The sequence below is a fragment of the Fimicolochytrium jonesii genome, assembly GCF_025526975.1.
Source record: "Fimicolochytrium jonesii strain JEL569 chromosome Unknown EV422scaffold_44, whole genome shotgun sequence".
NCBI lineage: Eukaryota > Fungi > Chytridiomycota > Chytridiomycetes > Spizellomycetales > Powellomycetaceae > Fimicolochytrium > Fimicolochytrium jonesii.
The window spans coordinates 40,744-64,417 of record NW_026515711.1 but is presented as its reverse complement, the minus strand read 5'-3'; the positions used below and the strand labels follow the sequence as shown (position 1 = coordinate 64,417).

Sequence of the window (23,674 nt, the reverse complement as noted above, 5' to 3'; positions counted from 1 at the left end):
GGCCCTGGTTTAACACGGCCTGGTGGGCGCACTCAACAACCACACTACCAGCATCACTTGGCGGCAAACTCCGTTCATTTGCTTGTCGGGGAAACGTTCGGACCTTTTAGGTCGTCGGTTCCCCAGGCCTGGGTTTTGCTGTAAAATGTACGACTTGTAGGTGTAAAAACACTACGACCGGCGTACGAAAAAAAACACACATACTGTATATATGTAGAGTTTATGGTATTACATACAAATCAGAATGGATCAGCGCAATCGTTCTAAAGTCTCCGCAACCCCATGGATGCGTCCCGCCGCGGCATTGATACCCTCCTCCTCCCGTAGCTGCAACAACCGTTCGACCCGTTTTGCCAGCTTCTCATTGATTTGAACGGAGGTCCCAAGGCGATTCCAGTCTTGGCCTCTGACGGATGATGTGGTTGCATGTGCATCCTCAGGCCCTCGCCAAACGATCTCAACTACGCCGTCGCACGCATCAAAATCCACATACACACGGTAGTCCGCATTCACGAAGACTCCACCATGACAGGCGAATCCATCCGCCTTGCTCTTCAGCTTGCCCGTCTTGTCCGATACTGGGAACCAGATTCCGTATGTGAATTTCGATTTATCGTTATCACGGTGGAATTTATTGCCAAAATCATCCCATGTGGCGGTGATATTGCTGGCGAAGGAGTCGTCTGCAATGAGGTTGCCGAATTCCGCTTGCGAAATGCTTGGCACGCGTAGTTCCTTTGCCCGCTTTTTGATGCAAGATAAGAGGTAAGGCGAAAGCTTATTGAGAAAGTAGATGTAATGCGCCTCAATCTTTGGTAACTCAGCTTGTAAGGCTGCCCACTTCTCCACGCTGACGGAATCCTTCTTTCGCATTTGATAGATCCCCATGTTTTTTCCACTATCTGTACCCGCACGCCAGCCAACACCGATCATGGTACCGGACGTCTGTGCACCATTTATCATCACGGGGTAAGCCCCTGTCGCTGGTGGTCGAGATGCAGTGCGATCTCCTCGAAACGAGTCCTGTCATCCGCTGACATATCCGCAAACGGATGAAACCTTGCCACAAAGACTACCTCATCCGTTTCCCGGTCGGCAACGACAACGGTGTACAGATGGGTGTACCGGTGATCAACTTCCCCAGTATACTGCTCAAGGAAGTCTTTGTGGGTAAGGTGCTTTCCGAACGGATGCGGCTTGGTTTGCTGCTCGGTCTTTCTTGTTGCCCGCATTATGTACGCATGGTCATCGTCGGAACCGGTGGCACAAGGCCATACAACAGTTGGTCAGTCGAGTTGCAAGTCGAGACGGGTCTGACAGTGTCAGACAGACAGCACAGCGTGATGTGACGAACCCTGGTCAACAGTTCTATGCTCGGCTCCAGCTTCAGGATCGCCCGCCGTCTTCAATAGCTTCCGCATGTTTTCATTCCGCCTGAGTCTGTTTGCTGCCTTTCGGCCAGCCTCGGAGGGTTTGGAACGTCGCCGTGGCTTTGACACTCTCATGGTGACTTGTCTGGGGAATGGAGTGTACGTGAGTTAGTTGGGGTGAAGTAGATAGGCAGGTAGCGTGGGCATGGGAGTGGGAGTGGGTTTGGTAGAATGGTGCCAACGCGAGTGCCCAAATCCAGGCTGCACCTCAAGCGATTGCGGAAGTCGAGAGAGCGTACCGCGAGTGCCCAAATCCAGGCTGCACCTCAAGCGACTGCGGGAGTCGAGGGAGCGTACCGCGAGTGCCCAAATCCAGGCTGCACCTCAAGCGATCGGCTTTGGTAATGTGCGTGGTAATCTGTGTGGCTTCTGATTCTCACCTATAGTGGGGCGGACCGTTCCTTCCAGGTAGATGCACGGTGTGCCTGCCCGAGGTCCCCTATGAGCGAAAGAGAGAGAGAGGGAGAGTGAGAGTGAGAGTGAGTGGCGCACATGAGGCCTTCATGTTGGATTGGACTCATTTAGACACTTTACCATCTTGGGTCATCCTTCTTTGCAGCCACATGCAAAGTGGTATACATTGAAGCGGCAGGAGCGTTAAGGGCATCGCCGCGACGGCGGGCAGAAAGTACCAAGTGGAAATTCGTCACGCTCCATGCCCTCGTCGGGTGTTGCACCAACCTTTGGACCTGGCCTACCACCTGGGCCGTCTCTCGTCCATACTCGCGTTCGGCTCCGGATGGGGGAATGATCTTGCCGTTTGGATATTGCAAATAGATAGTATCCCGGACTGAAAAAGATAGTAGAATAGTGAATATACAGCGGCGGCAGATGCTGCATGATGATTCACAAAAACGTCAAAACTGTGTATGTAAGAGCAAATGCTGGCCAGTTGCGAAGTCTTTCAAACGGAACCCCCTGACCCCAACGCGAGAGACATACAGTAACGTCAACCACCTCAACCACACCGGCACAGACCGCCATGACAGCAGTCCCCAACGAGCCGCCGTTCATTGAATGGACCCCACCCACATACACCGCCGCCTCCATCGCCGAGCCCATCTCACTCAAACCACACCACGCGGCCTACGCAGCTCTATTCGAGGAGGAGAAATCCAACCTTCTGTCTGTGTTGCCGAACAGAGTTGGGTTGGGTGGAGTGGGTAATAGGGAGGGAGACGGGGGGAGGAGAGGGCCGTTTATAGAGCATATTGGGTCTACGGCTGTACCTGGATTGCTAGCAAAGCCCGTTGTGGATATCATGGTCGGTTATCCATACTGTGACGATAAAGATGACGACCATTCCTCTTTCCTCCTCGATATCCTCGCCATCTTACGCACCCTGGGCTACGAATACATGGGCATCGCACCCTCCCCCAACCCCACCCCCCTCAACACACGCCACTACTTCCGCAAACGCCCCTCAACCACTACTCATTACAACGTCCACATCATATGGTCCGACAGTCCCATTTGGAGAGCCAACGTCGCGTTTCGTGATTTCCTTCGGGTTGATGAGGGTGCGCGAAGGAGGTATGCGCATGCGAAACAGGTGGCGGTGAATATGGGGTGTGTTGATTTGCATACGTATTCTGAGGCAAAGAAGAGAATGGTGGGATTGTTGATTGAGGAGGCGCTTCGTTGGCGAGAAGGTGGCCAGAACTCTGCTTAACGGTTGGGAGATGTGAGGAAATGATGGACGCAATGATACTAAGGTGCAAGGAAAGCGGCGTATGCGAAGATAGCCAACAATGTTACAGGGACTTGATGTAGAGTGGAATGTAGATACAGTATGATCCGTTTCATACATAGAGGTGGAATACCAGCATTGGTTAACGCGCGGACGAACACATTGACGTTTGACAATGTATAGTCTGAAACATGGCTACTACCACCACAACCACGGAGGAGGTTCCAGCTCCCGACGCTGTAGCTTTGAAGACCTCTTATCCGTACGCCGATATTGATATCGAGGCCGACGTCAACGGCACAATCTTCGAGGTGCACATAAGCCCTGCTGACATTGCACTGCAAATATTTCGAAGCAAAATTGGGCCGATCAACCACAATCTGAAGTCTTTGCCTCCACACGGAACAAAGTCAACTCAGGAAAATGACCCCCGGTGTTCGCTGTAACCGCCATCGTACGATGACCCGCGGATCCCGCCCTTCGCGAGATGTCCGCTTTTGGTGCCAAGAGGGAACAGAATAATGAAAGAAATCTCTATAATATGGTCGAGAGAATCAGGAACGGACAGCGAATGTAGCGAAGGACCGAGTGTACCAGTGGGAGGTAAAGCCTACTCTACCGAAAGCACCGGTCGTGCCGCCCTACTCGCAGGGAAGACTGCCGCGCATCACGTTGAAAGATCTTTCCGCGGCGAAAGCAGGAATCTTTTTTGCTGTCTTCTACGACTTTTGTGCCGGAAGCAATCTCTGGGGCCTATTGTGGGTTTTGGTCATTTCCGTCGAAATGAGTGACTTCTTCGCTGCGGATATAGTGGATGCCAAAGCTGTGGAGACGCTTCCCGGGATTTACTGGGAGAATGTGGAGGCGTGTATCACAAAGGCAACAGAGCAGAATCTCTCGGTCGTGTCTTCAAAAATGCATATCATTCCTGGAATGCTACGTTGACGACCCAATCTGCACGCTGTATCTTTCTCAAACGCACCGGCTGTCGACGGCACCCCCGCTCAAATTTCTGGCGAACGATGATCCTAAATCGACGACATGTTCTCACTGCGCGCAAATCGGAACAATGTCCGAAACTGGAATAACAAAACAAAGATGCAAATGTTACGGTATGTAGGCCTATTGGAAGACGTTTGGCATTGCGCAAATCGAGGCGATTTGTATGGAGCACAAGCAGCATAGTTCAGTAGTGGCACGCAGGGAGGAAAGAGGCATTAGACAGGAATGAAACAATTGAAGTCATCGAAAAGCGCTGCTTTGACAAAAAAAATCTGGACCGGAAGAAAACAATGCTGAACCGGTTGTTCCTAGTTGACCTTGATTGGAACGCTGTGAGTGTGTAGTCTGTATCTGAGTGTGATGTTCCGGCTTAGTCTGAGGCGACGGAGCTAGGAACCGATGTTCCCGTCAAACCCTTCGACATTCGACAGCGCGTTCCCCATCCTGTCATTCCCGGTTTTTGCTCCCCTCTTCTAGAAGATACCAGGAGTCAACAGCGCTTTGCACTCTCGGTGCGTTGCGCCATACCCATGGTCCCGTCTAGTTACTAGGTCGCACTGTTGTAGGATTTCCAAAAGTTCGAAAGTTTGGGGCGGGCACAAGTCGGGGGAACGGGTGGAGCTGAGGACCCCAATGCGGATTGGGTGGACCGGTGGAGAATATGGGCAAAAATTTGTGGAGACGGTGTCTCGATATCACACCGCAGAGATCCGTCTGGTTTATCTGGCGTTGTTCATCATGTCTCACTACCGGTCACCCCTTCACCATCTTACAAAACATCGCCCATCTCGAAACGAAGCTTACCACCGTGAAAGACCGCCTCCAAATCTCGGGGCCCATCGTAAATCATGCCGGTTGAAGAGAAGAGTTCTGCCGCCGCGACTTCGAAGTTGCCCACTCTCAGGAGCGACTTACCTGACACCGACGTCGAGATTCAGGTTGAAGAAACCATCTTCAAAGTCCACAAACACTGGCTCAAGCTGAATTGCAAATACTTCGAGACGATGTTCGCTGACCCCTGGGTCGAAAGTCGTGATACGGTAGCGGCAACGAAGCGCATTGAGTTGAAGGGGCACCCAGTGCACAAGGTCGGGTGTTTCCTCTCTGCCCTATATGATACCTTCAATCTGGAATCGACTTGGACTAGCGAGGACGTGCTCTTGGTGTTACTGGAGATGAGTACCTTCTTCGCCGCCGAAATGATGCAGGCCAGAGCTGCCTCAGAACTGGCCAAATACCCCATAACCTGGAACAATGTGGAAAACATTCTGAAGCAAGCCATCGAGGGTGACCCGCGGATGCGGCCTCTCCGAGAAAAGTGCCATGCCTTCCTTAAGAAGGGCTTCGCGCACATATCCCATACACACGCTCTACCTTGCGGAAACACATCGACTCTCGATCGCATTTGATCGCTTCCCAATCACCAACGTACCCTATAAAAGGGTTTTTGAAGATCACTGCTTCAAGCGCCTCTCCGCGCCGATGCAAACTCGGGTCTTGGAGGCCGCATACCTGCACTATGCAGAGTTGTATGATCGGGAGGTCAAGGTCTCGTTTACAGGGGTCAGAAGGCGGCACCTCGGTGCGCTGTATGTGACCAATCTTCCAACACTCCCTGATCGTTCGCACATGCCAATTTTGTGGCGGATGCAAGAGTTCAATCATAGTCCAATTGAAGACCACACGTGTAAGGGATACAAGGAAAATGTCGGGAGTGCTTTATATACGTACAGTTATCTTTGTCTCACGTCGTGCAGGGATGCGAGCTGTGTGAGAATTGGGTACGATTAGCTTTCTAGGAGATTTATTCGATACTTTTGAGGCGATACGTATAGCAAATCACTTTCCTTTCTTCCACTTGCATCTATTCCTATAAAGAATTGCCGGCGTGCAAAAACAAGTGCGACGCCAAGGAAAAAATGCCCTCACCGAGATTCGAACTCGGGACCTTCTGCTTACTAGGCAGACGCTCTATCCAACTGAGCCATGAGGGCTGCACAAAACTGATAATGTGTCAACCATATATCAACCTTATTACCATGTTGGCCGCCACGGTTTTCGTGGACCTCCCATGCTGCCGCGGAAGGTGGTCCCTGTGGTCCCGTTTCAAGTACATTCGCTGCTCCACAGATCGTCGTGGTCCGCCGTTGAAAGTCCCGTGGGTGATGCACAGGGCCCTCTTGCCGAACTTTGAACGACTACTTAAGGGCGCAAACGTCAACCGTTTCTCGTTTCAGTCTCACAACCCATCGCGATCTCTTGTTCCTTCCATCGCCTTCCCACAATTGCGAAGAGGAACCATTCAAATGTCCAGCGTCGTTGCTAACCTCATGAGCGTCGCGGCCGAGCCCGCCGTGCCTCCAATCGCCAAGAAGCAGCCTTACACGGTTAGTCTCGGTGCTTGTATGGGTGTTCTGAATTTTGGTTGCGGACACAGCTAACTGCCCTCCTGTTGTAGCACAAGTACCACGGTATCGAGACGGAGGACCCGTACCATTGGCTGAAGGATATGAACAAGGAGAAGCGTCCGGAGATCATTGAGGCTCTCAACGCTGAGAACGACTACGCCAAAGCGCTCCACCTCACCCCCAACGAGAAATTGGTGGATACCATCTACGAAGAGTTCATCGGCCGCCTGGAAGAAGATGATGTCGATGTGCCGGTGTTCCGCGCTCCGTACTTTTACTACAAGAGGACGGAGAAGGGCAAGCAATACCCGATCTACGCTCGCCGAAAGGACACGATGGAGGGCACTGAGGAGGTTCTGCTGAACCAGAATGAGTTCACGCACGAATATCAGGACCTTGGATTCTACAAGGTCAGCCCAGACCATTCCATTCTGGCGTACTCTATCGACATCAAGGGAGATGAAATCTACACAATCGTGTTCAAGGACCTGAAAACGGGGAAAGATTTGGCAGACACCGTCAAGGGAGCGTCCGCTGAGGCCGAATGGAGTAACGATGTTAAGGCATTATACTACACTATGCTGGATGACATTCACCGAACGGACCGGATTTACAGGCACGTCCTGGGAACTGATTCCGCAAAGGATGAGCTCATATACAAGGAAAACGACCTCAAGTTCGGAGTGGGTCTGGAGAAATCCAACTCTGGTGAATACATCTTCATCGGCACGTCCAGTTCGTTGACTCGGGAGTACCATGTTCTCGACGCAAACAAGTTTGACGCCAAATTGCGCTTGTTCCATGCGCGTGAGTTCCGTGTCAAGTACGACATTGAGCACCAGGGCAACCGTTTCTTCATCCGGACCGACGGCGGTGGCAAGTACCTGAACGGCAAGCTCTGCTCGTGCCCGGTTGACAAGACCGATGCCACAAACTGGGTGGACATCCTCCCTTACGAACCATTGAAGCAGATTGTGGACCTGGTGCCATTCAAGAACCACCTTGTGCTCTACGAGCGATCGGCTTCTCTGCAGCGCATCCGGGTGCTCGGAGCAGGATCTGACGGTCAAGTGGACGGTAAGGGTGATAACTGGGTAGTCCCCTTCACGGAGGAGATCTTCCATGCCAGCGACGCCGGCACATCCAAACAGACCTACAACTCCACCGTCCTCCGTTTCAACTACTCCTCCCTGCTCACGCCTACCCAAATTTTCGAGTACGATTTTGTCAGCAAATCGAAGAAGCTCCTCAAGCAGACACCCGTCCCAAATTACGACGCCTCCAAATACGTCCTCAAGCGCGTCTACGCACCCATCCCAGAATCCACCAAAGCCACCGCACCCTTCGACACGCCCGTCGACGACAAGATCCCCATTTCGATCGTGTACGACAAAACGAAGTTCAAGGGCGACGGAACCAACCCCGCTATGTTGTACGGCTACGGTTCCTACGGCATCACGATCGACCCGGTCTTTAAGTCCCAGATTTTCAGTTACGTTGACCGCGGCTATGTGTACGCCATTGCGCACATTCGCGGCGGTGGCGAGAACGGGCGGGCGTGGTACGAGACGGGCAAGTTCAAGAACAAGCGCAACACCTTCACGGATTTTATCGCCGCTGGTGAGGAGCTCGTCAAGCAAAAGTTCACGTCGAACGACCGGTTGGCTATTGAGGGACGCAGTGCAGGTGGTCTGCTCATCGGTGCCACTGTCAACCTCAAGCCGGATCTGGCGGCGGTTGCTATTGCCGGAGTGCCATTCGTCGATGTTATCAACACCATGATGGACGAGAAGATACCTCTGACTATCAATGAGTACGAGGAGTGGGGAAACCCGAATGAGAAGGACTACTTTGACTACATGTTGTCTTACTCCCCTTACGACAATGTCAAGAAGGGTGCTAAGGTACGCATCTCTCTTTCGCAAGTTTGCAGACCCTCAGTGCAGATCACTAATCCTCCCGCCTCCCCGTTCTCCGTCCCCAACCGACCAGCTCCCCGACATCCTCGTCAAAGCCGGCCTCAACGACCCGCGCGTCGCCTACTGGGAGCCCGCCAAATGGGTCGCCAAGCTCCGCGACTCAGACGTGATCAAGCCCGACGGCGTGATCGTGTTCGACTGCAAGATGGGATCCGGCCATTTCGGACATTCCGGGCGGTACGCGTACTTGAAGGAGGTGGCTGCTGACTATGCGTTTGTGATTGACCGGATTGCGAAAAAGCATGGGTTAGAGACTGGGGTAGCAAAGTGATGGGCGGGGACGGGGCCGCGGTTGTGACTGTACGTAGACTCGTATAGATGTTGCAGGTTCCGTAGCGAATGTGTTTTTGTTTGCGGGAACGTGAAGCAATAGAAAAGTCGACTGGGCAGCGCCCTGTACGCCAATAGTTCCGTGAATTTCAGCGATCGTGCAAGCAAGGCAGTTCCAGCCAGTCCACCGCAAGCTCGCGTACTTCTCAACACACAAGACGCGGTCGTCGCCCTAGGTGGGAGCAACAACAAACATCCGCTTTTATGTGAATCCTCCACGTGACTTGCACCAAATTAAATGGACGGGCGGCACACATTTGCGCCTGCGGAAGGCTCCCATGCTCGCCGCATTGCCCTGCTCCCGCTGATCGCCGCCACGTTACAGAACTCCCACGCATATAGACTTACAGGCAACAGGCATCTACCTGGCACACTCACCCGCCGAGCCTGGGCTCCATTGCCATCTTAGAAACCATGTTGTCGAAGTTCGAGACAAAGGTGAGTTTGCTCGCCGAATCCTCTGCGCAGGTTCCTAATGCACGTCGCCTAATCCCCGCCACGATCGCCAGTCGAATCGGGTGAAAGGTCTGGCTTTTCACCCCAAGCGCCCCTGGATTTTGGCGTCGCTTCACAATGGCTCTGTTCAATTATGGGACTATAAAATGGGAACGCTCATTGAGCGGTTCGATGAGCACGAAGGTACGCCACGCGTCAAGCGGTCGAAGAGAGGCCGCATCCTCCAGAAGCATCGGCGCTGACCTGTCTTGCTTTCAGGCCCAGTACGCGCTGTAGCGTTTCATCCTACCCAGCCACTGTTTGTCTCCGGTGGTGACGACTACAAAATCAAAGTTTGGAACTGGAAAACGCGGAGATGCCTCTTCACGTTGAACGGGCACATCGACTATATCAGGACTTTGTCCTTCCACCACGAGAGCCCTTGGATTCTCAGTGCTTCCGACGATCAGACGATTCGGATTTGGAACTGGCAATCTCGCAACTGTATCTCCATCTTGACCGGTCACAATCACTACGTTATGTCTGCACAATTCCACCCGAAGGACGACCTGGTCGTCTCTGCATCCCTGGATCAGACCATCCGAGTTTGGGACATCTCTGGTAGGCAGGACTACAGAGGGGGACGGGCATACACCGCGGAACAAGGCTCTGATCTCTTTGCGTTTCTAGGTTTGCGGAAAAAACATGCGGCAGCACCAGGAACCGGCCCTGTCGATTACGATATGCGGATGGGAGGGCCTGGAGGGCAAGGGGAGCTCTTTGGGAACACCGATGCTATGGTGAAATACGTATTGGAGGGTCATGACAGAGGAGTAAACTGGGCGACTTTCCACCCAAATCTACCCCTGATTGTGTCGAGTTCTGATGACCGCACGATCAAGCTGTGGAGAATGAATGGTAGCGATTTTGACCGGCATTGGCGGATTGGCCGCACAGGGACTGACATTCCTCTGCATAGAAACTCGCGCCTGGGAGGTCGACACATGTCGTGGGCATTACAACAATGTCTCGTCCGTTCTGTTCCACCCACGCCAAGATTTGATTCTCAGTAACTCGGAGGACAAAACCATTCGAATCTGGGATCTGAATAAGCGCACTGCGCTACAGACCTTCCGCAGGGAGCACGACAGGTTCTGGATCATGGCCGCGCATCCTGAGCTCAATTTGTTCGCCGCAGGCAAGTTTTGGAATAAACCGGGGGGCCAGGGAATGCAGGTCTAACGCAGTTGCACGCAGGGCATGACACCGGTCTCATCGTTTTCAAACTGGAGCGCGAGCGTCCAGCTCACGCAACCCACCAAAACATGCTCTACTACGTGAAGGACAAATTCCTCCGATCGCACGACTTCCAGACCGGTAACGACGTGCCCCTCATTACCATCCGTCGCGGTGCGACGGGACAAGTGCCTCCACCTCGCGCCCTATCATACAACCCAGCAGAGCATTGTGCTCTGATTACTTCCTCGCAGGACGGGGGTATCTACGAGCTTTACAGCCTCCCACGTGGGCAGGGAACTGGGGAGAGCGTTGAGGCGAAGCGCGGGACGGCCTCGTCTGCTGTGTTTGTGGCGCGAAATCGGTTTGCGGTTCTTGACAAAACGAACCAGGTACTTGTCGCGTTAAAGCTTGGCTAGCGATCTTACACCGCTACTGACACTTGTGTGCTCCTCAAGCAAATCTACATCAAAGACCTGCGCAACGAGATGGTGAAGCAGTTCAAGCCACCGTCTACCGTCCAGGATATTCAGTACGCTGGCTCCAAAAACATTCTCCTCATTACCAGTACATCTGTGATTCTGTTCGACACCGAACTCCGAACGAGTCTCGGAGAGCTTAACGTGACTGGCGTACGCTATGTGGTGTGGGCACCGGACATGTCGGTCGTTGCTTTCATTAGCAAGCACAGTAAGTGTCGCTTGTGGTTCTTTCGCGCACGACAGCGAGACGTTGCTAATTTGCCACGTTCAGCAATCGTCATTGCCACCAAGGAATTGGAGCAACTGTGTCTCATACACGAGACGATCAAGATCAAGAGTGGAACATGGGATGATGTTGGCGTGTTCTTGTATTCGACGCTCAACCACATCAAATACGCGCTTCCACAGGGGTAAGAAACACTTTTCCGATTATTCATCGCAAACGAAATGCTAAGCGATGCATCTCTTTAGTGACAACGGCATCATCCGAACAGTGGAGCAACCCGTCTACCTCACCAGAATCAAGGGCAAGAACGTCCACTGCCTAGACCGCGACGGCAAGGTCCGCGCCATCGCCATCGACCCAACCGAATACCGTTTCAAGCTTGCTCTCGTCCGCAAGAACTACAATGAAGTTCTACATTTGATCCGTACCTCGAATTTGGTCGGACAGTCGATTATTGCGTATTTACAGAAGAAGGGGTATCCGGAGGTTTGTGTCCTTATCTTTTGTGGGGTGTCTCGAGTACATGGCATGGTGCTAATGGGGAGATAGGTCGCACTGCACTTTGTGAAAGACGCCAAAACCCGGTTCGAATTGGCTATCGAGTGTGGTAACCTTGCTGTGGCTGTCGAGACCGCGCAGGCCATCAATAGGGAAGAATGCTGGCAGAAGCTGGCACAGGAGGCTTTGAAGCAAGGAAATCACCAGGTGCGTTCATAATCACCGATTGTACCGGCATGCGTCCTTACTTGTGGCTGACCTTCCACTGATCCCTAGGTTCTGGAAATGGCGTATCAGAAGGTGGCGAACTACGAGCGATTGTCGTTCTTGTACCTCAGCACGGGAAACACGGATAAGCTCCGGAGGATGCTGAAGATTGCTGAGAAGCGAAATGACACTATGTCGCGGTACCATAATGCGCTCTATCTTGGGGATATCGAGGAGCAGATTCGGTTGTTGAAGGATGTCGGACAATGTGAGTGGTTGTTGATGGTTGATTCTGTCGGTTGAAAGCGGATATCTGATACAATATCCTCCAGTACCTCTTGCCTACCTCGCCGCGAAAACCCACGGACTTACGGATGAGGCTGCTTCCATCCTGGCCGCCGCCGGCTTGGAGTCCGAGCCGGATATCCCAAGAGGCGGGCAACTCCTCAAAGTCCCAACGCCACTCCTCCGCCAAGGCAACTGGCCCCAACTCGCGGTCTCCAAAGGCTTCTTCGAGCAAGGCCTACTCGGAGAGGGCCAAGCCGCACCCACAACAATGGAAAACCAAGTCATGCGCGAAACCGGCGGCTGGGCGGATGAAGAGGCAGAAGTGCACGAAACCCCGCAAGAAGCACAGCGCCTCGACTCCGTCAACGCCGCCGTGGACTTCGACGGTGCCGCGGGAGACGCATGGGGTCTGGACGAAGACCTCGGTATCCCGGACGTCATCCAACCCGCAGCGGCGTCCCCGACCGAGTCATCCACCGCCGGTCCCCGGATCCCGCCGCCCGGAACAAACTTCAACGACACGTGGGCGCGCAACTCCGGTCTGGCGGCCGACCATGCCGCAGCCGGAGCGTTCGAGAGCGCGATGCAGCTGCTGAATAGACAGATTGGCGCGACGAACTTCACGCGTTTGCAGCCGCTTTTCCTCGCGGCGTGGCAAGGATCCAGGGTGTATATGCCGATGAATGCGCCGTTGGCGCCCGTTGCGCTTCCGCTGCAGCGCGCGTCGGAACGGCCGTTGCCGCATCGGGCTTTGACGTTGTCGTCTTTGTTGAGTAAGCTGCAGGAGGCTTATGCTGCGACTACGGGCGGACGGTAGGAATATTCTCGTGCATGATTATTTTGTGTGATGAGAGCATCGGCTGACTTTGGAGTGATTTTCTTAGATTCTCGGAAGCGCTCGCTACCTTCAAGGTGATCTTGCAGCAAATTATCCTTACCGTCGTCGACCGTGAGGATGAAGTTGCCGAGGTCAGTTTCGAATATGCAGGTCTGTGATAGGTGGATTTGTAACTCAATCCTTTCGTTTCGGTTCTACAGATCGGACAACTAGTCGACTCCTGCCGCGAATACATCCTCGGCCTGCAAATGGAACTCAACAGGCGGGGTCTGAGCCCCGAGACGCAGTCCCCACGGATGCTGGAACTTGCCGCATATTTCACACACTGTCAGCTGCAGCCGCCACACGTGCAGCTCAGTCTGCAGGCTGCGATGGGGTTGGCGTTCAGGTTGCAGAACTTTGTTACGGCTGCTCATTTTGCGCAGAAGTTGCTGGAGATGAACCCTTCGCCTGGTGTCGCCCAGAAGGTATGTCTCATTTGGGCGCTCACATTACCGCGCGTGCATACCGACTAAACGATCTCTCAATACCCAGGCCCGCGCCCTCCAAGACCGAGCCCAACAAACACCCACCGACGCCGTAACGATCGAGTACGACAAATTCAACCCCTTCGTAGTCTGCGGCGCGTCGTACACGCCCATCTACCGCGGCAGCCCGACGACGACGTGCCCGTACTGCCGGGCGTCGTACAAGCCGGAGTTTGCGGGCGGGTTGTGCTCTGTGTGTGAGATTTCGCAGGTTGGCGCGCCGGGCACGGGGTTACGGAACGCTTAGATGTGGGTGGGGTGTTTTGTACCTTCTATTTTTCTTAATCGTTCTGCCTGCTTGCCTGTGCCTCCTTCCCTTTTCCGTCTATATTTGGGGCTCAATGAGACTATTTTGCGCATGTGTTGTGTATCCTGTACCTGGAGTGAGGGTGTGGAATCTGTTGGAACGGAAAGCGCAGGCGCGTCAGGACAAAGCGAAACGTCCACCATTCCCCTTCCCCAGAATTCCCCAGAGGCGCTGGCGGCCTTCCGAGCCTTGAACTCGAATTCGCCCGCAGACCGCAACAACATCAACCATGGTCCGAGGAGCAGCAAAGCAGCAAGCCAGGTAAAAACCTCCCCTCAAAAAAAAAAATCGGAGTCTCTCCCTTTCCCAGCAAGCAAATGTCAACCACCCAAAAAACCTCACATTTGACAAAAAACAGGGAAAAGAATCAAAAACTCGCCGCCTCAAAAGCCGGCGGCGTCTCGCAGCTCAAAGCCCGGGCGGCGGGGTTGCCGATTGTGTGTCCTAGTTGTAAGGTACGGGGAACAAAAATCCACCCATCTCGTCATTTTCCCCACTTATTGGGGTGTTGATGTGTTTTTTGGACAGGGTCCCATGGCGGGCTACAAGATATTAGTCCAGCACATGGAATCGAAGCATCCGGGGGCGGCGGTGCCTGATGAGGCGTCGTTTAAGTAGAAGGGGGATGGACATAGAATGCATAGACGCGGGATGGTAGATGGGGGCGGGACTTGGACGGTGTGCCGGAAGGGGGACGCTCGTTTTCTGTATTTAGAGTAGCGAATCTGTTTTGTTTAGAAACAAAAATATGGGGCTACGAAAACACATCGGGGGGAAAGAGAGAGGGGGAGGTGTCGTGTGGACACATCCCCGGGTCACACATCCCCGGGTCACATCACACATCCCGACAGATCCCGAAACGAATGCGGGTGGATTTTACTCCACGTCCAACCCAACAACGGCTCTCAAGTGCTCCGGCAGCAGGGTCAGATCAAACATCCGGACGACGTCGCTGGATAGGAAGGTGTCGAGAATGGTGGAGATCCGGGGGCGGTTGTCGGCGGGATGTGAGGAGGGGGTCGTGGATGTGTGGGATGTGGTGAGATGTGGCGTGGGCACTGTGATGTGCGGAAAAAGGACAGGAGGTGTGTGAGATATGGGGCCACCGGTATGTGATATACGGCACGGAGACGGGATATACGTACCGGGGAGATGAGACATCCTCGCGCTGTTGTTCGAAGCATGCGCCGACCTGCTCGCCCCACCGCTCATACCCAGACCCCTTTTCCCCGATTGCACGTCCCCACCCGACGTGCTGATATCCACGGACCGTTTCAAGTTTTTGATGTCCACCCAGAAGGCTCCGGGCGCCTTTCTTTGCGGTTGCGGTTGCGGTTGCGGTTGTACAGGTGCAGCAGCTGTCGTCGGAGCCCTATGTGAAGTGTCGCGGCGGGATGGTGTAGATGTATCTGTATCCCGGACGGCGGACGATGTGGCGACTTCGAGGGGTACGGAGCGGAGTGGGGACGTGCTGCTTTCTTTCGTTATTGGGCGGTATGTCGACCGTGGCGGTGACGGCGGGTTCGACTGTTTATGAGAACTGGCATTGGATGTGGGGCGATCTGAGTTGTTGGATGGGGCGTGGCGGCTTCGGTGTGATGATGCGTCCCGCGAATGATTGGACGTCTTTTCCGATTCCTGATTCGACCCTTTTCCCGATGACGATTCTCCGACGTCCTTCTGGCTGTATGCGGCCGATGCCGGGTCCTCAACCCCCGTCTGCGTAGAAGCCGCTTGCGGGGATTTTCCATCTGCATGATTCCCTTCCCCACCATTGCCGCTCTCCTCCCGCGCCATATCCGTCCACGCCTCCCGTCGCCCCTCTCCATCCCTACTCCTATCCACCTCCTCGCCCCCACCATCGCGGAACGGGATAGTATAAAACCCACGCGGTGTCGACTCCCTCCCATGTTCCGGAGAGGACGAGTGACGCCGCGGTGCTGGTGGTGCTGGGGGCCGGATACATGCATTGGAAAGCGTTTGCGTTGTTTCGTCTATCATTCTTTTTGGACCTGCACAGCAAATGACACAACACAACAACGGATTTTTAGCACATCGCATTTTTGATGCAGGGACTAGCAGAATTCATACATGACCAATAATGTAAAGCGTGTGTTGCGGGCTTTGACTTGCCAGGGACGTGTTCTCGATGTCCCCACCAGACGGGATACAACGGGTCGTTGGCAAACCTATTCTTGCCTGTCGGATACTACAACAAAAAAGAACACTTTCATATGTACCTTGTCCAGTTTCGTCACACCTTACACTAAACGCACCTCAGGAATAGGCATAACAGGCTGTCTTGCGAGTTTGCGCGTCCCAGCGGTTTGCGAGTAGGTTGAGTCTGCTTGCGGGTGGTGGTGGTGAGGGGGAGGGTGGGAGGAACGGAGGCGGGAGTTGAACGTTGGGTGTAGGTGGTGTGTTGACATTGCGATCATCGTCGTGCTGGTCTTTGAGATGGGAGACGCATGCGGTGTGTTTTTGGTGGGATGGGGAGAGATGGATGAATACGATAAAACCTGCAGCAGGCCGCTCTGTAGTGCTCCCGTATCGATCTGGCAGATGGGAGGCGTCAGTAAAGTATGTTTGAGAATGGGGGTTTTGTTTGCGAGAAAAAAGCGCTGAGGGAAAGAGAGGAAGAGGCCCCAACGCGTCGCTCGACTCGCAGAAGGGACGGCTTTCGGGCACAGTTTCGGCACAGGGCAGAAAGCAAGCCCACCCACCCCCCCCTCAACAACAACAACAACCCACTAGCCCCTGCAACAATGACGCCTCCCGCTGCTGGCTCCTCAGCCGCAACACCAGGCGGCTCCTCCCCGCTGGCTCCCTCGTCCTCAATACTCAGGGCAACCGTCGTCACCACCACCCCCAACGAAGACATCATCCACCTCACGCCCGCAACTTGGACCTCTCTCATCCAAACCGGCGCAAAGAGAGTGCCCGCGCCAAAGGGAGAAGGTGCATTGGGTTCTTGGCTATGGTCCTTATTGTATCACACTTTGGAGAAGACTATTAACGTTTATTGTCCTGTGCAGCTCAGCGAATTTTGGTAGCCTTCAAAATCCATACCTTCGCTCCTTACGTATCCTCCACGACCGCGACACCCCCGGAGCGAGCGCTCATCGTCCACGCGGCACAACTCACTGAAACCGCTCAATCTAATGGCGCCGACGTATTGATACCACGAGGGTTCTTGGAGAGGAATACGGCCCGGGGAAGGGAGTGGGAGGACGGGGGAGAGATGCTGTGTGAAGTTAAGCCTTGTGGGTTTGTGGAGTTAAGTGAGGTTTATTTGGAGGCGGTGGAGAGGGGGGATTATGAGGGGGTTGGGGAAGGTGAGTTGTGCGTGCGACAGGGAGCGTTGTGCGAGGGAGTGACGGCGATGGACAGCGGAGGTGGTCAGGGGGTGAGCGAACCGAGCGATGGTGGTTGTCTGCGGCAGACAAAAGCAGTGCGGACGCGAGCGAAGCGAGGCGCAGGGTTGATTGAGGCAGGCGAGCCATGAGGCGAACGCCTACGCGAGCGAAGCGAGCGACGCCGTCGGCGCAATTCCTGTGAGCGACAGCGAACGGTTGTTCTTCTTACACACGCATCATCGTGCTTGATGATGGGATTTTAACGATGAAGGTTGGATGGGTTGATGATGGTCGAAGTTCTATGATCGATTCGCGTCGCTCATAAACATACTTTGCACCTCCTCCATCCCTCCCTTAGGCGGCGGCTCACTCCAAATACACATGCAAACCAAATTCACCGTTCTCCGCCAATCCAGCACTCTAAATGTCACCTTACACGGCAAACAGCTCTCTTTCCACGTCATACTCTGCCTGCCCGTCATGCAAGGCACCGTCTCGAAAGATACGCGGGTAGTCTTTCTCGAACCAAAACCAACGGTCCCTCCTCCGGCCCACGTATTGGACAACGCGCCCTCACCCCTCGCGGACCGGGACCTGGCGCACAGTGTATGGCAGTGGGCGGGCGGCGCGGACCGTGGGTATGAAATCACGATGGCGGTGCTCAGGGCACCCGTTCCGCCGCATATCACGACCCCGACGCCCAGCGGGGATGTGGATCTGGACGCGGCGCTTTGGACCTCGTTTGACAATTTGATGACGATGGGGGTGCTGAGCGGGAGTTCGGTATGTCCGGGGGTTCGGCACAATGAGGTTCGAGGCACGTTTGTGCTGAGCTGTTTCGTCATCTTTGCGCGATAGGTTTCTGTCTCCAGCGAAGGACGACCCGCCCGTTGGGCTCCAATATACGGTTTCGAGGAGACGTCCGCGTCGCGTAGGTAAGCAGCCATCTCACATAGACACACTCATCATATCTGCCCACCCCCACTCACGCCCCGCCCTCAACCCCAGCCCGTCCAAAATCAAAGTCTACACCTCACCCCTAACCCTCCATAACCTGCGCGCCGGCTCCGGATCCACTCTCACCCTCCGCGCCCCCGCCTCCTCACCACCACCACCATCGGTAGCGACAGAAGTTACCATCGCGCGCGTGGCCGGCCGCCTTATTAACGACAAGAAGCTGTTCCCGGTCTGTCTGGCTGCGCTGAAGCGGTGGCTGGAGGCTTGCGAGAGGGTGGTGTGTGAGGGCGATTTAGTGGGGGTTGCTGTTGATGGTGGGTCCATTTTGTTGTCCTGAGGGGTTGTGGACGCGCGATTATGTGTATTAACGATGGATTATGGGTTGGTAGAGGAACGAGCGCGAATGCAGGCGTATATCGTTGACATTGATGAAGACGGCGAAGAAGGTCCCAATTCCATTTGGTAAGCCAACTCCCAATTTCGGATCTCGCCCTGCCCAACGTTTCGAGATATCTCACCCTCGCATATCCCCCTCTCCAGGTCGACGGGGGCCGCCGACACGGCCGTGAAGGAACCGGCCTATTTCCAAATATCCACTATCAGAATCGGCGCCGACACAGACGCAGCCGCTACCGCAGACCCCGCAACGGCCCGCATCGACCCCCTCACAACCCGCATCGTCCAATCAGGCATCCTCCATTCCCGGCTCCCCATCGGTCAAAAAAGTTACATCAACGACGGTATGTTGTTTATGCCGCCATTTGTATCTCCCGTATCCCGCTCATATTGACCCCGCATGCAGGCCGACCACCCATCCCCCGCCCACCCCCACCCACCGCCACAGAAACCTTCAAGAACATGCAGGCCCTGGTCTCTGCCTGCCTCCACCCCGTGTCGCATTCCCTGGGCCTGAGCTGCAATATCTTGGTGCATGGCCCTCGAGGGGGCGGGAAACGCGCGATGGTGAGGGCAGTGGGGGAGGGTGTGGGTGTTGATGTGATTGAGGTATGTGTGCGTCTGCGTGTTCTTCCCGATGAAAGCGCGTAGCAGACTTGTTGATTATTTTCTTTTGTGTGATGATTCCCTCCTTAGATCAACGCGTTTGATATAATGACCGAAACCGAGGCCAAAACCACCGCTCACCTCTCCGCCCACTTCGACAAAGCCGTCGCGTCTGCGCCGTGTATCCTCCTCATCCGGCACATCGACGCACTCGCCAAATCTAGGAGTGAAAGCAACGAGGAGCCGGCGATCACGGCTGTGCTGGAAGGGTTGGTGAAGGAGGCTGCACGCGCGTTTAAGGAGAGTGGGCAGGCGGTGATTGTTGTGGGGACGACGGCGGAGATGGAGGGGGTTCCGAGTGGGATGCAGAGTGTGTTTCAGCATTTGGTTGGGTGGGAGGTATGTGGTGGTGTGGGGGGGGGGGGGGGGTGTCAAGGTGAGGACGGGGACGTGAGGGCTTATGTGATGACTTTCTTTTCTTTTTCTTTTGGTAGAGTCCGTCGGAAGCGATGCGACTGCATATTCTGTCCTGCTTGACCGAGCGGTTGAATCTGACCCCCGATGTGGATTTGTCGGCGCTTGCGATGCAGACTGCGGCGCTGGTTGCGAGGGATTTGGAGGATGTGGTTGCGAGGGCGGCGTTTAGCGCGCGATTGAGGGCTGCGCGTTGTTTGTAAGTCCTCTTCTCACAAGTGTGCTGATGACCAGGAACCGCATAACTGACTGGAGATTTGGTCACCAGGGAGGAGTCGCCAACCCTAACCGAACACGACCTAGTCCACGCGGGCATCCCCCTCACGCTCCCGGACCTCACCACCTCCCTCGACACCGTCCGCTCCCTCCACGCCGACTCAATCGGCGCGCCCAAAATCCCTACCGTAACCTGGTCCGACGTCGGCGGCCTCGCGCACGTCAAAGACAACATCTATGACACCATCCAGCTTCCCCTTGAACACCCGGAGCTTTTCGCTTCAGGCATGAAGAAACGCTCGGGGATCCTCCTCTACGGCCCACCGGGCACGGGAAAGACGCTAGTCGCTAAAGCCGTCGCGACCAACTTCTCGTTGAACTTTTTGAGTGTGAAAGGGCCGGAGCTGTTGAATATGTACATTGGAGAGTCGGAAGCGAACGTCCGCCGCGTGTTCCAGAAGGCGCGGGATGCTCGGCCCTGTGTCGTTTTCTTTGACGAGTTGGACAGCGTGGCGCCGAAGAGGGGCGAGAAGGGCGATTCGGGCGGGGTGATGGACCGGATTGTCTCCCAGTTACTCGCCGAGATCGACGGCATGGGGAGCAGTGGAGGGGACGTCTTTGTGATTGGCGCGACCAACCGGCCGGATTTACTCGACCCGGCGCTGCTCCGTCCAGGCCGGTTCGACAAACTGCTGTATCTGGGCGTGAGCGAGACTCACGAGGACCAGCTGAACATCCTCACGGCCCTCACGCGCAAATTCACCCTCGACCCGGATCTGGACCTGCGCAATGTGGCCGCACGGTGTCCGTTCCACTACACCGGTGCAGACTTCTACGCCCTATGTTCCGATGCGCAACTCAAAGCGATCCTGCGGACCATCGCGCGTGTCGATGAGCGGATACGGGAGTTGAATGAGAAGGGGCCGACCCCGCCGCACCCACACCCGATTACGCCGATGTATTATTTGGAGAATTGTGTGAAGGAGGGCGAGACGGATGTGGTTGTTGGCGAGCAAGATTTTGTGGATGCACTGCGGGAATTGGTGCCGAGTGTGCCGGCGGCGGAGTTGGAGAGGTATAGGGAGGTTAGGAGGAGGTTTGAGGGGGTTGGGGGGAAGAAGGGGACGGAGAATGGGCATGAGGAGATTGGGAAGGGTGGGAAGGGCAAGGGGAAGGAAAAGGCGAGTGAGGAGGATGAACAGGACGAGGAAGCGTTCTGGAAACGGGTGAGGGATGCGGCGGGCGTTGGTGGGAATCACACCGGCGTCAACAACAGCAGCCACAACAACAATGCCTTCATCCAAGGCTTGGCAACCCACCCCCGCATCGACGACGTACTACCCAGAGCGAATCCGAGTACCACAGCAAGATCAACACCACCACCCCTCCGAGACGCGGATAAAACCCCCACGCCGCGGACTTCGTCGAGTATTCCCGTGGCTGTGGCGTCCCCTGCGCCGGCTAGACATGTTAACGGGATTAGTAGGTCGCCGAGTCCCGTCAAAGTGGTCGGTGAAGCCGGGAGGGATGAAGATAAAGGAGAGATCTCTTCGTGGAGTCCGGCACGTACGAAACGCGTGTCGGTGGAGGAGCGGCCGCAGGAGGAGAGGACACGGTCGCCTTCACCTGTGAAACGCGTACCTGCATCCTCAGCATGCCCCCTACCGGGACGAGACGCGGCGCTGGGCGGACCGAGGTCGCCGTCCCCTGTGAAGGGTCGAGTCTCGGACTATTCAGCGTCTTCGGCGCGATCCCCTTCACCCGTGAAACGCGTATCCTCCTCCGGTGCATCCTCTTTGGGACGAGATGCCGCGCGGTCGCCGTCGCCATCGAAGCCCGTATTTTCCTCCGCATCGTCTGTGGGAAGAGAGGCGGCGCGATCGCCTTCACCCGTGAAGCGCGTATCGGTATCCTCCCCGTCCTCTTTGGCAAAAAATGCGGCCGTAGAGGGAACGACGAGATCCCCATCACCTTCGAAACGGCGGATATCAACATCCTCTGCATCTTCCCTAGAAAGGGCGCGATCGCCTTCACCTGTGGAAAACCTCCCCGTCGTCGTGCCTGCTCCCGTATCCGTAAGTAGCGCAACTGGAAGGAGCGATGAGACCAAGGCCGGAGATGGAAGAAGGGATAGCCCGCAGCATAGTGAGCTTGAGGCGGCGCCTAGTCCCAGTGCGGCGAAGACGACTGTGAGCGACGCTACTGTTGGAAGCGGAAGGCGCAATAAAGCAGGGGCCGAGGCCGGCGCCGAGCAGCAGCATAGTGAGCTCGAGGCGGGGCTTCAGGTGCCTGTTAAGACTGTGGCGAAGACGACCGGTGGTGCGGCTGAACCGGGGAAGAAGAAGAAGAAGGGGAAGCGACGAGCATCTTGATTCTCCACGTTATCATCTACTTAGGATGCAAGGTGTAGGTTATATACAGGGTCGGTGTAGTGTAGCGATGTTGTTTAGATCTGTGATGGTCCGGATTGTGATGATTCTATGTAGGATTTGTGGGAGATGCTATCTATGTATAGGGTCGCTGCCGGCGCAGTGAGAAGTTGGTAGACCGAGACTTGCGTATCAGTTTGAGGGGATCTTGATGGGCGACAGCGTTCGTTAGGGGTACACCAGACAGAGGTGGCGGTCGCGGCTTCCCCTGCCTCTCCCTCTACCTTCCCCACGGAACACTGATGCCAGTTATCGCAAGATCCAGATTCGGGCTCGCGGGGGCGGATACGGGAGGTTTATGGTCAAGATGACATGGGCTGTTCGCCCCGGCCGCTCGCCGTTCCCTGTGTTTGAGGTGAGCTTGTACGAAAGCTCCTCCCATCGATGTCTGTGGATGGTTCGTAAATGCGATGTTTTGCGGCCTCTCGCCGAATGACCTAACCCAGCCCGGCTATCTGCACGACCGTACGGTAATCGTCGAGCCGACACTGCGACGTCGATGCAACAAGATGCAATACTAGCGCTCTCCAGCATTTAGATTCGTTCCAAATCGGCTGGTAGTTTGCTCCACAGCTAACTTTTTCAGGCTCGTTTCATCTACGTAGGGAAGCAAAAATTTCAGTAGAAGTCCGCCGGGAGTGCCACCTATACTGTCTTCCATCTCATCAGCCTCACCGCTTTGGTAACACACTCCTTGAAAGCGACAAACTCAGCGCGGCAGGAGTCCTTCTGGACGTCGCCGAAGATTTTGTTGATGCATTGGCCGTAGACTGCGGCCTGAACGAAATTGAGTGGTTTTGGCGTGAGCATGGATATGCATGAAGTAGAAAAAGTGGAAGCTTGAAATAAGCGACTTACGGGAGCGCTGCAGGTTGAGACTGCGGCAGCGAGGGTCTTTACTGTGCGACGGACTGGAGCAGGCATGTTGTTTGCGATCGTTGCTGTGATTTGTCAAGGCTCGTTGCAAGTTGACGCGCCTTCGGAAAAGCTTCTTCTTCGCAAATCAAGGCTTCCCCTCTCGGCGGTATAAAAGGGCTTTCCGCCTCTTTCCATTCCCCACGCAAACGCATTCACGCACAGGCTTCGCAACAGGTACAGAACCACATACCACGCCTTCCGTTTTCTCACACAGAACTTTGAAGAGAGGCATACTCACCGCTGCTCCCCTCCCTTACCAGCTCCGACTGACGTCAAAATCGTCACTCTCGCCCACTTTACGCAACCCCTCCGCACTCTCAGGCGCCCTAATTCTCAAGCCACTGTTCTCAGATCTCTATATCTGAAAACACACAACTCCAACTCCGTCTTGTCGCACTCCCGGCAACACACTCTCGCTCGCCCTCCACCTGCCCCCAAC

General features: G+C 55.0%; 8 protein-coding genes and 1 non-coding gene across 9 annotated transcripts; 6 read left to right on the top strand and 3 right to left on the bottom strand.

The window, feature by feature from the left end:
- Positions 1 to 1,954: 1,954 nt before the first annotated feature.
- EV422DRAFT_339682 (uncharacterized protein) lies at positions 1,955 to 3,371 on the top strand. Its single transcript, XM_053066447.1, has one exon. The coding sequence runs from the start codon at positions 2,413 to 2,415 to the stop codon at positions 3,100 to 3,102; it is 690 nt and encodes a 229-aa protein (XP_052920845.1). The 5' UTR covers positions 1,955 to 2,412; the 3' UTR covers positions 3,103 to 3,371.
- Positions 3,372 to 4,570: 1,199 nt separating this feature from the next.
- EV422DRAFT_339355 (uncharacterized protein) lies at positions 4,571 to 5,915 on the top strand. The gene has a single exon (XM_053066444.1). The coding sequence runs from the start codon at positions 4,971 to 4,973 to the stop codon at positions 5,529 to 5,531; it is 561 nt and encodes a 186-aa protein (XP_052920844.1). The 5' UTR covers positions 4,571 to 4,970; the 3' UTR covers positions 5,532 to 5,915.
- A 127-nt stretch (positions 5,916 to 6,042) lies between these two features.
- EV422DRAFT_t161 lies at positions 6,043 to 6,116 on the bottom strand. The gene has a single exon. It is a non-coding gene; the product is annotated as a tRNA-Thr (tRNA).
- Positions 6,117 to 6,234: 118 nt separating this feature from the next.
- EV422DRAFT_547914 (peptidase S9A prolyl oligopeptidase domain protein beta-propeller) lies at positions 6,235 to 8,988 on the top strand. Its single transcript, XM_053071627.1, has 4 exons — positions 6,235 to 6,280; positions 6,360 to 6,509; positions 6,581 to 8,434; positions 8,523 to 8,988. The coding sequence occupies exons 2-4, from the start codon at positions 6,429 to 6,431 to the stop codon at positions 8,778 to 8,780; spliced, it is 2,193 nt and encodes a 730-aa protein (XP_052920843.1). The 5' UTR covers positions 6,235 to 6,280; positions 6,360 to 6,428; the 3' UTR covers positions 8,781 to 8,988.
- A 130-nt stretch (positions 8,989 to 9,118) lies between these two features.
- Positions 9,119 to 13,934, top strand: EV422DRAFT_547911 (coatomer WD associated region-domain-containing protein). Its single transcript, XM_053071626.1, has 15 exons — positions 9,119 to 9,277; positions 9,349 to 9,478; positions 9,554 to 9,895; positions 9,965 to 10,192; positions 10,254 to 10,472; positions 10,532 to 10,902; positions 10,969 to 11,200; positions 11,264 to 11,402; positions 11,464 to 11,704; positions 11,768 to 11,923; positions 11,993 to 12,191; positions 12,256 to 13,024; positions 13,096 to 13,180; positions 13,250 to 13,516; positions 13,584 to 13,934. The coding sequence occupies exons 1-15, from the start codon at positions 9,254 to 9,256 to the stop codon at positions 13,821 to 13,823; spliced, it is 3,642 nt and encodes a 1,213-aa protein (XP_052920842.1). The 5' UTR covers positions 9,119 to 9,253; the 3' UTR covers positions 13,824 to 13,934.
- Positions 13,935 to 14,112: 178 nt separating this feature from the next.
- Positions 14,113 to 14,501, top strand: EV422DRAFT_572345 (putative zinc finger protein; the record flags this gene model as incomplete). Its single annotated transcript, XM_053073110.1, has 3 exons — positions 14,113 to 14,144; positions 14,242 to 14,338; positions 14,412 to 14,501. The coding sequence occupies 3 exons, from the start codon at positions 14,113 to 14,115 to the stop codon at positions 14,499 to 14,501; spliced, it is 219 nt and encodes a 72-aa protein (XP_052920841.1).
- Positions 14,502 to 14,632: 131 nt separating this feature from the next.
- On the bottom strand, positions 14,633 to 16,581 carry EV422DRAFT_547906 (uncharacterized protein). The gene is made up of 4 exons (XM_053071625.1): positions 16,160 to 16,581; positions 15,975 to 16,092; positions 15,029 to 15,895; positions 14,633 to 14,941 (listed from the first exon to the last, which is right to left on the bottom strand). Exons 1-4 carry the CDS (start codon positions 16,319 to 16,321, stop codon positions 14,760 to 14,762), a joined length of 1,329 nt encoding a protein of 442 aa, XP_052920840.1. The 5' UTR covers positions 16,322 to 16,581; the 3' UTR covers positions 14,633 to 14,759.
- Positions 16,582 to 16,590: 9 nt separating this feature from the next.
- On the top strand, positions 16,591 to 21,253 carry EV422DRAFT_339143 (P-loop containing nucleoside triphosphate hydrolase protein). The gene is made up of 12 exons (XM_053066443.1): positions 16,591 to 16,841; positions 16,919 to 17,218; positions 17,598 to 18,022; positions 18,098 to 18,174; positions 18,248 to 18,510; positions 18,586 to 18,658; positions 18,737 to 18,936; positions 18,999 to 19,201; positions 19,289 to 19,597; positions 19,693 to 19,871; positions 19,941 to 20,984; positions 21,007 to 21,253. Exons 1-12 carry the CDS (start codon positions 16,649 to 16,651, stop codon positions 21,116 to 21,118), a joined length of 3,378 nt encoding a protein of 1,125 aa, XP_052920839.1. The 5' UTR covers positions 16,591 to 16,648; the 3' UTR covers positions 21,119 to 21,253.
- Positions 21,254 to 22,899: 1,646 nt separating this feature from the next.
- EV422DRAFT_572342 (uncharacterized protein) lies at positions 22,900 to 23,241 on the bottom strand (the record flags this gene model as incomplete). Its single annotated transcript, XM_053073109.1, has 3 exons — positions 22,900 to 22,914; positions 22,993 to 23,094; positions 23,176 to 23,241. 3 exons carry the CDS (start codon positions 23,239 to 23,241, stop codon positions 22,900 to 22,902), a joined length of 183 nt encoding a protein of 60 aa, XP_052920838.1.
- Between the last annotated feature and the right edge of the window lie 433 nt (positions 23,242 to 23,674).

Excerpts from the sequence above, each read along its gene's own strand:
- EV422DRAFT_547914 (XM_053071627.1), top strand. The coding sequence starts at position 6,429 with ATGTCCAGCGTCGTTGCTAACCTCATGAGCGTCGCGGCCGAGCCCGCC. Across the intron at positions 6,510-6,580 it reads CCAAGAAGCAGCCTTACACG|CACAAGTACCACGGTATCGA; the intron begins GTTAGTCTCGGT and ends CTCCTGTTGTAG. Across the intron at positions 8,435-8,522 it reads ATGTCAAGAAGGGTGCTAAG|CTCCCCGACATCCTCGTCAA; the intron begins GTACGCATCTCT and ends CCAACCGACCAG.
- EV422DRAFT_547911 (XM_053071626.1), top strand. The coding sequence starts at position 9,254 with ATGTTGTCGAAGTTCGAGACAAAG. Across the intron at positions 11,403-11,463 it reads AAATACGCGCTTCCACAGGG|TGACAACGGCATCATCCGAA; the intron begins GTAAGAAACACT and ends GCATCTCTTTAG. Across the intron at positions 12,192-12,255 it reads GTTGAAGGATGTCGGACAAT|TACCTCTTGCCTACCTCGCC; the intron begins GTGAGTGGTTGT and ends AATATCCTCCAG.
- EV422DRAFT_547906 (XM_053071625.1), bottom strand. The coding sequence starts at position 16,321 with ATGATCGCAATGTCAACACACCACCTACACCCAACGTTCAACTCCCGC. Across the intron at positions 16,093-16,159 it reads CTGTTATGCCTATTCCTGAG|TATCCGACAGGCAAGAATAG; the intron begins GTGCGTTTAGTG and ends TTTTTGTTGTAG. Across the intron at positions 15,896-15,974 it reads CGCTTTACATTATTGGTCAT|GTCCAAAAAGAATGATAGAC; the intron begins GTATGAATTCTG and ends TTTGCTGTGCAG.
- EV422DRAFT_339143 (XM_053066443.1), top strand. The coding sequence starts at position 16,649 with ATGACGCCTCCCGCTGCTGGCTCCTCAGCCGCAACACCAGGCGGCTCC. Across the intron at positions 18,937-18,998 it reads AAAAAGTTACATCAACGACG|GCCGACCACCCATCCCCCGC; the intron begins GTATGTTGTTTA and ends CCCCGCATGCAG. Across the intron at positions 19,598-19,692 it reads AGCATTTGGTTGGGTGGGAG|AGTCCGTCGGAAGCGATGCG; the intron begins GTATGTGGTGGT and ends TTCTTTTGGTAG.
- EV422DRAFT_339682 (XM_053066447.1), top strand. The coding sequence starts at position 2,413 with ATGACAGCAGTCCCCAACGAGCCGCCGTTCATTGAATGGACCCCACCC.
- EV422DRAFT_339355 (XM_053066444.1), top strand. The coding sequence starts at position 4,971 with ATGCCGGTTGAAGAGAAGAGTTCTGCCGCCGCGACTTCGAAGTTGCCC.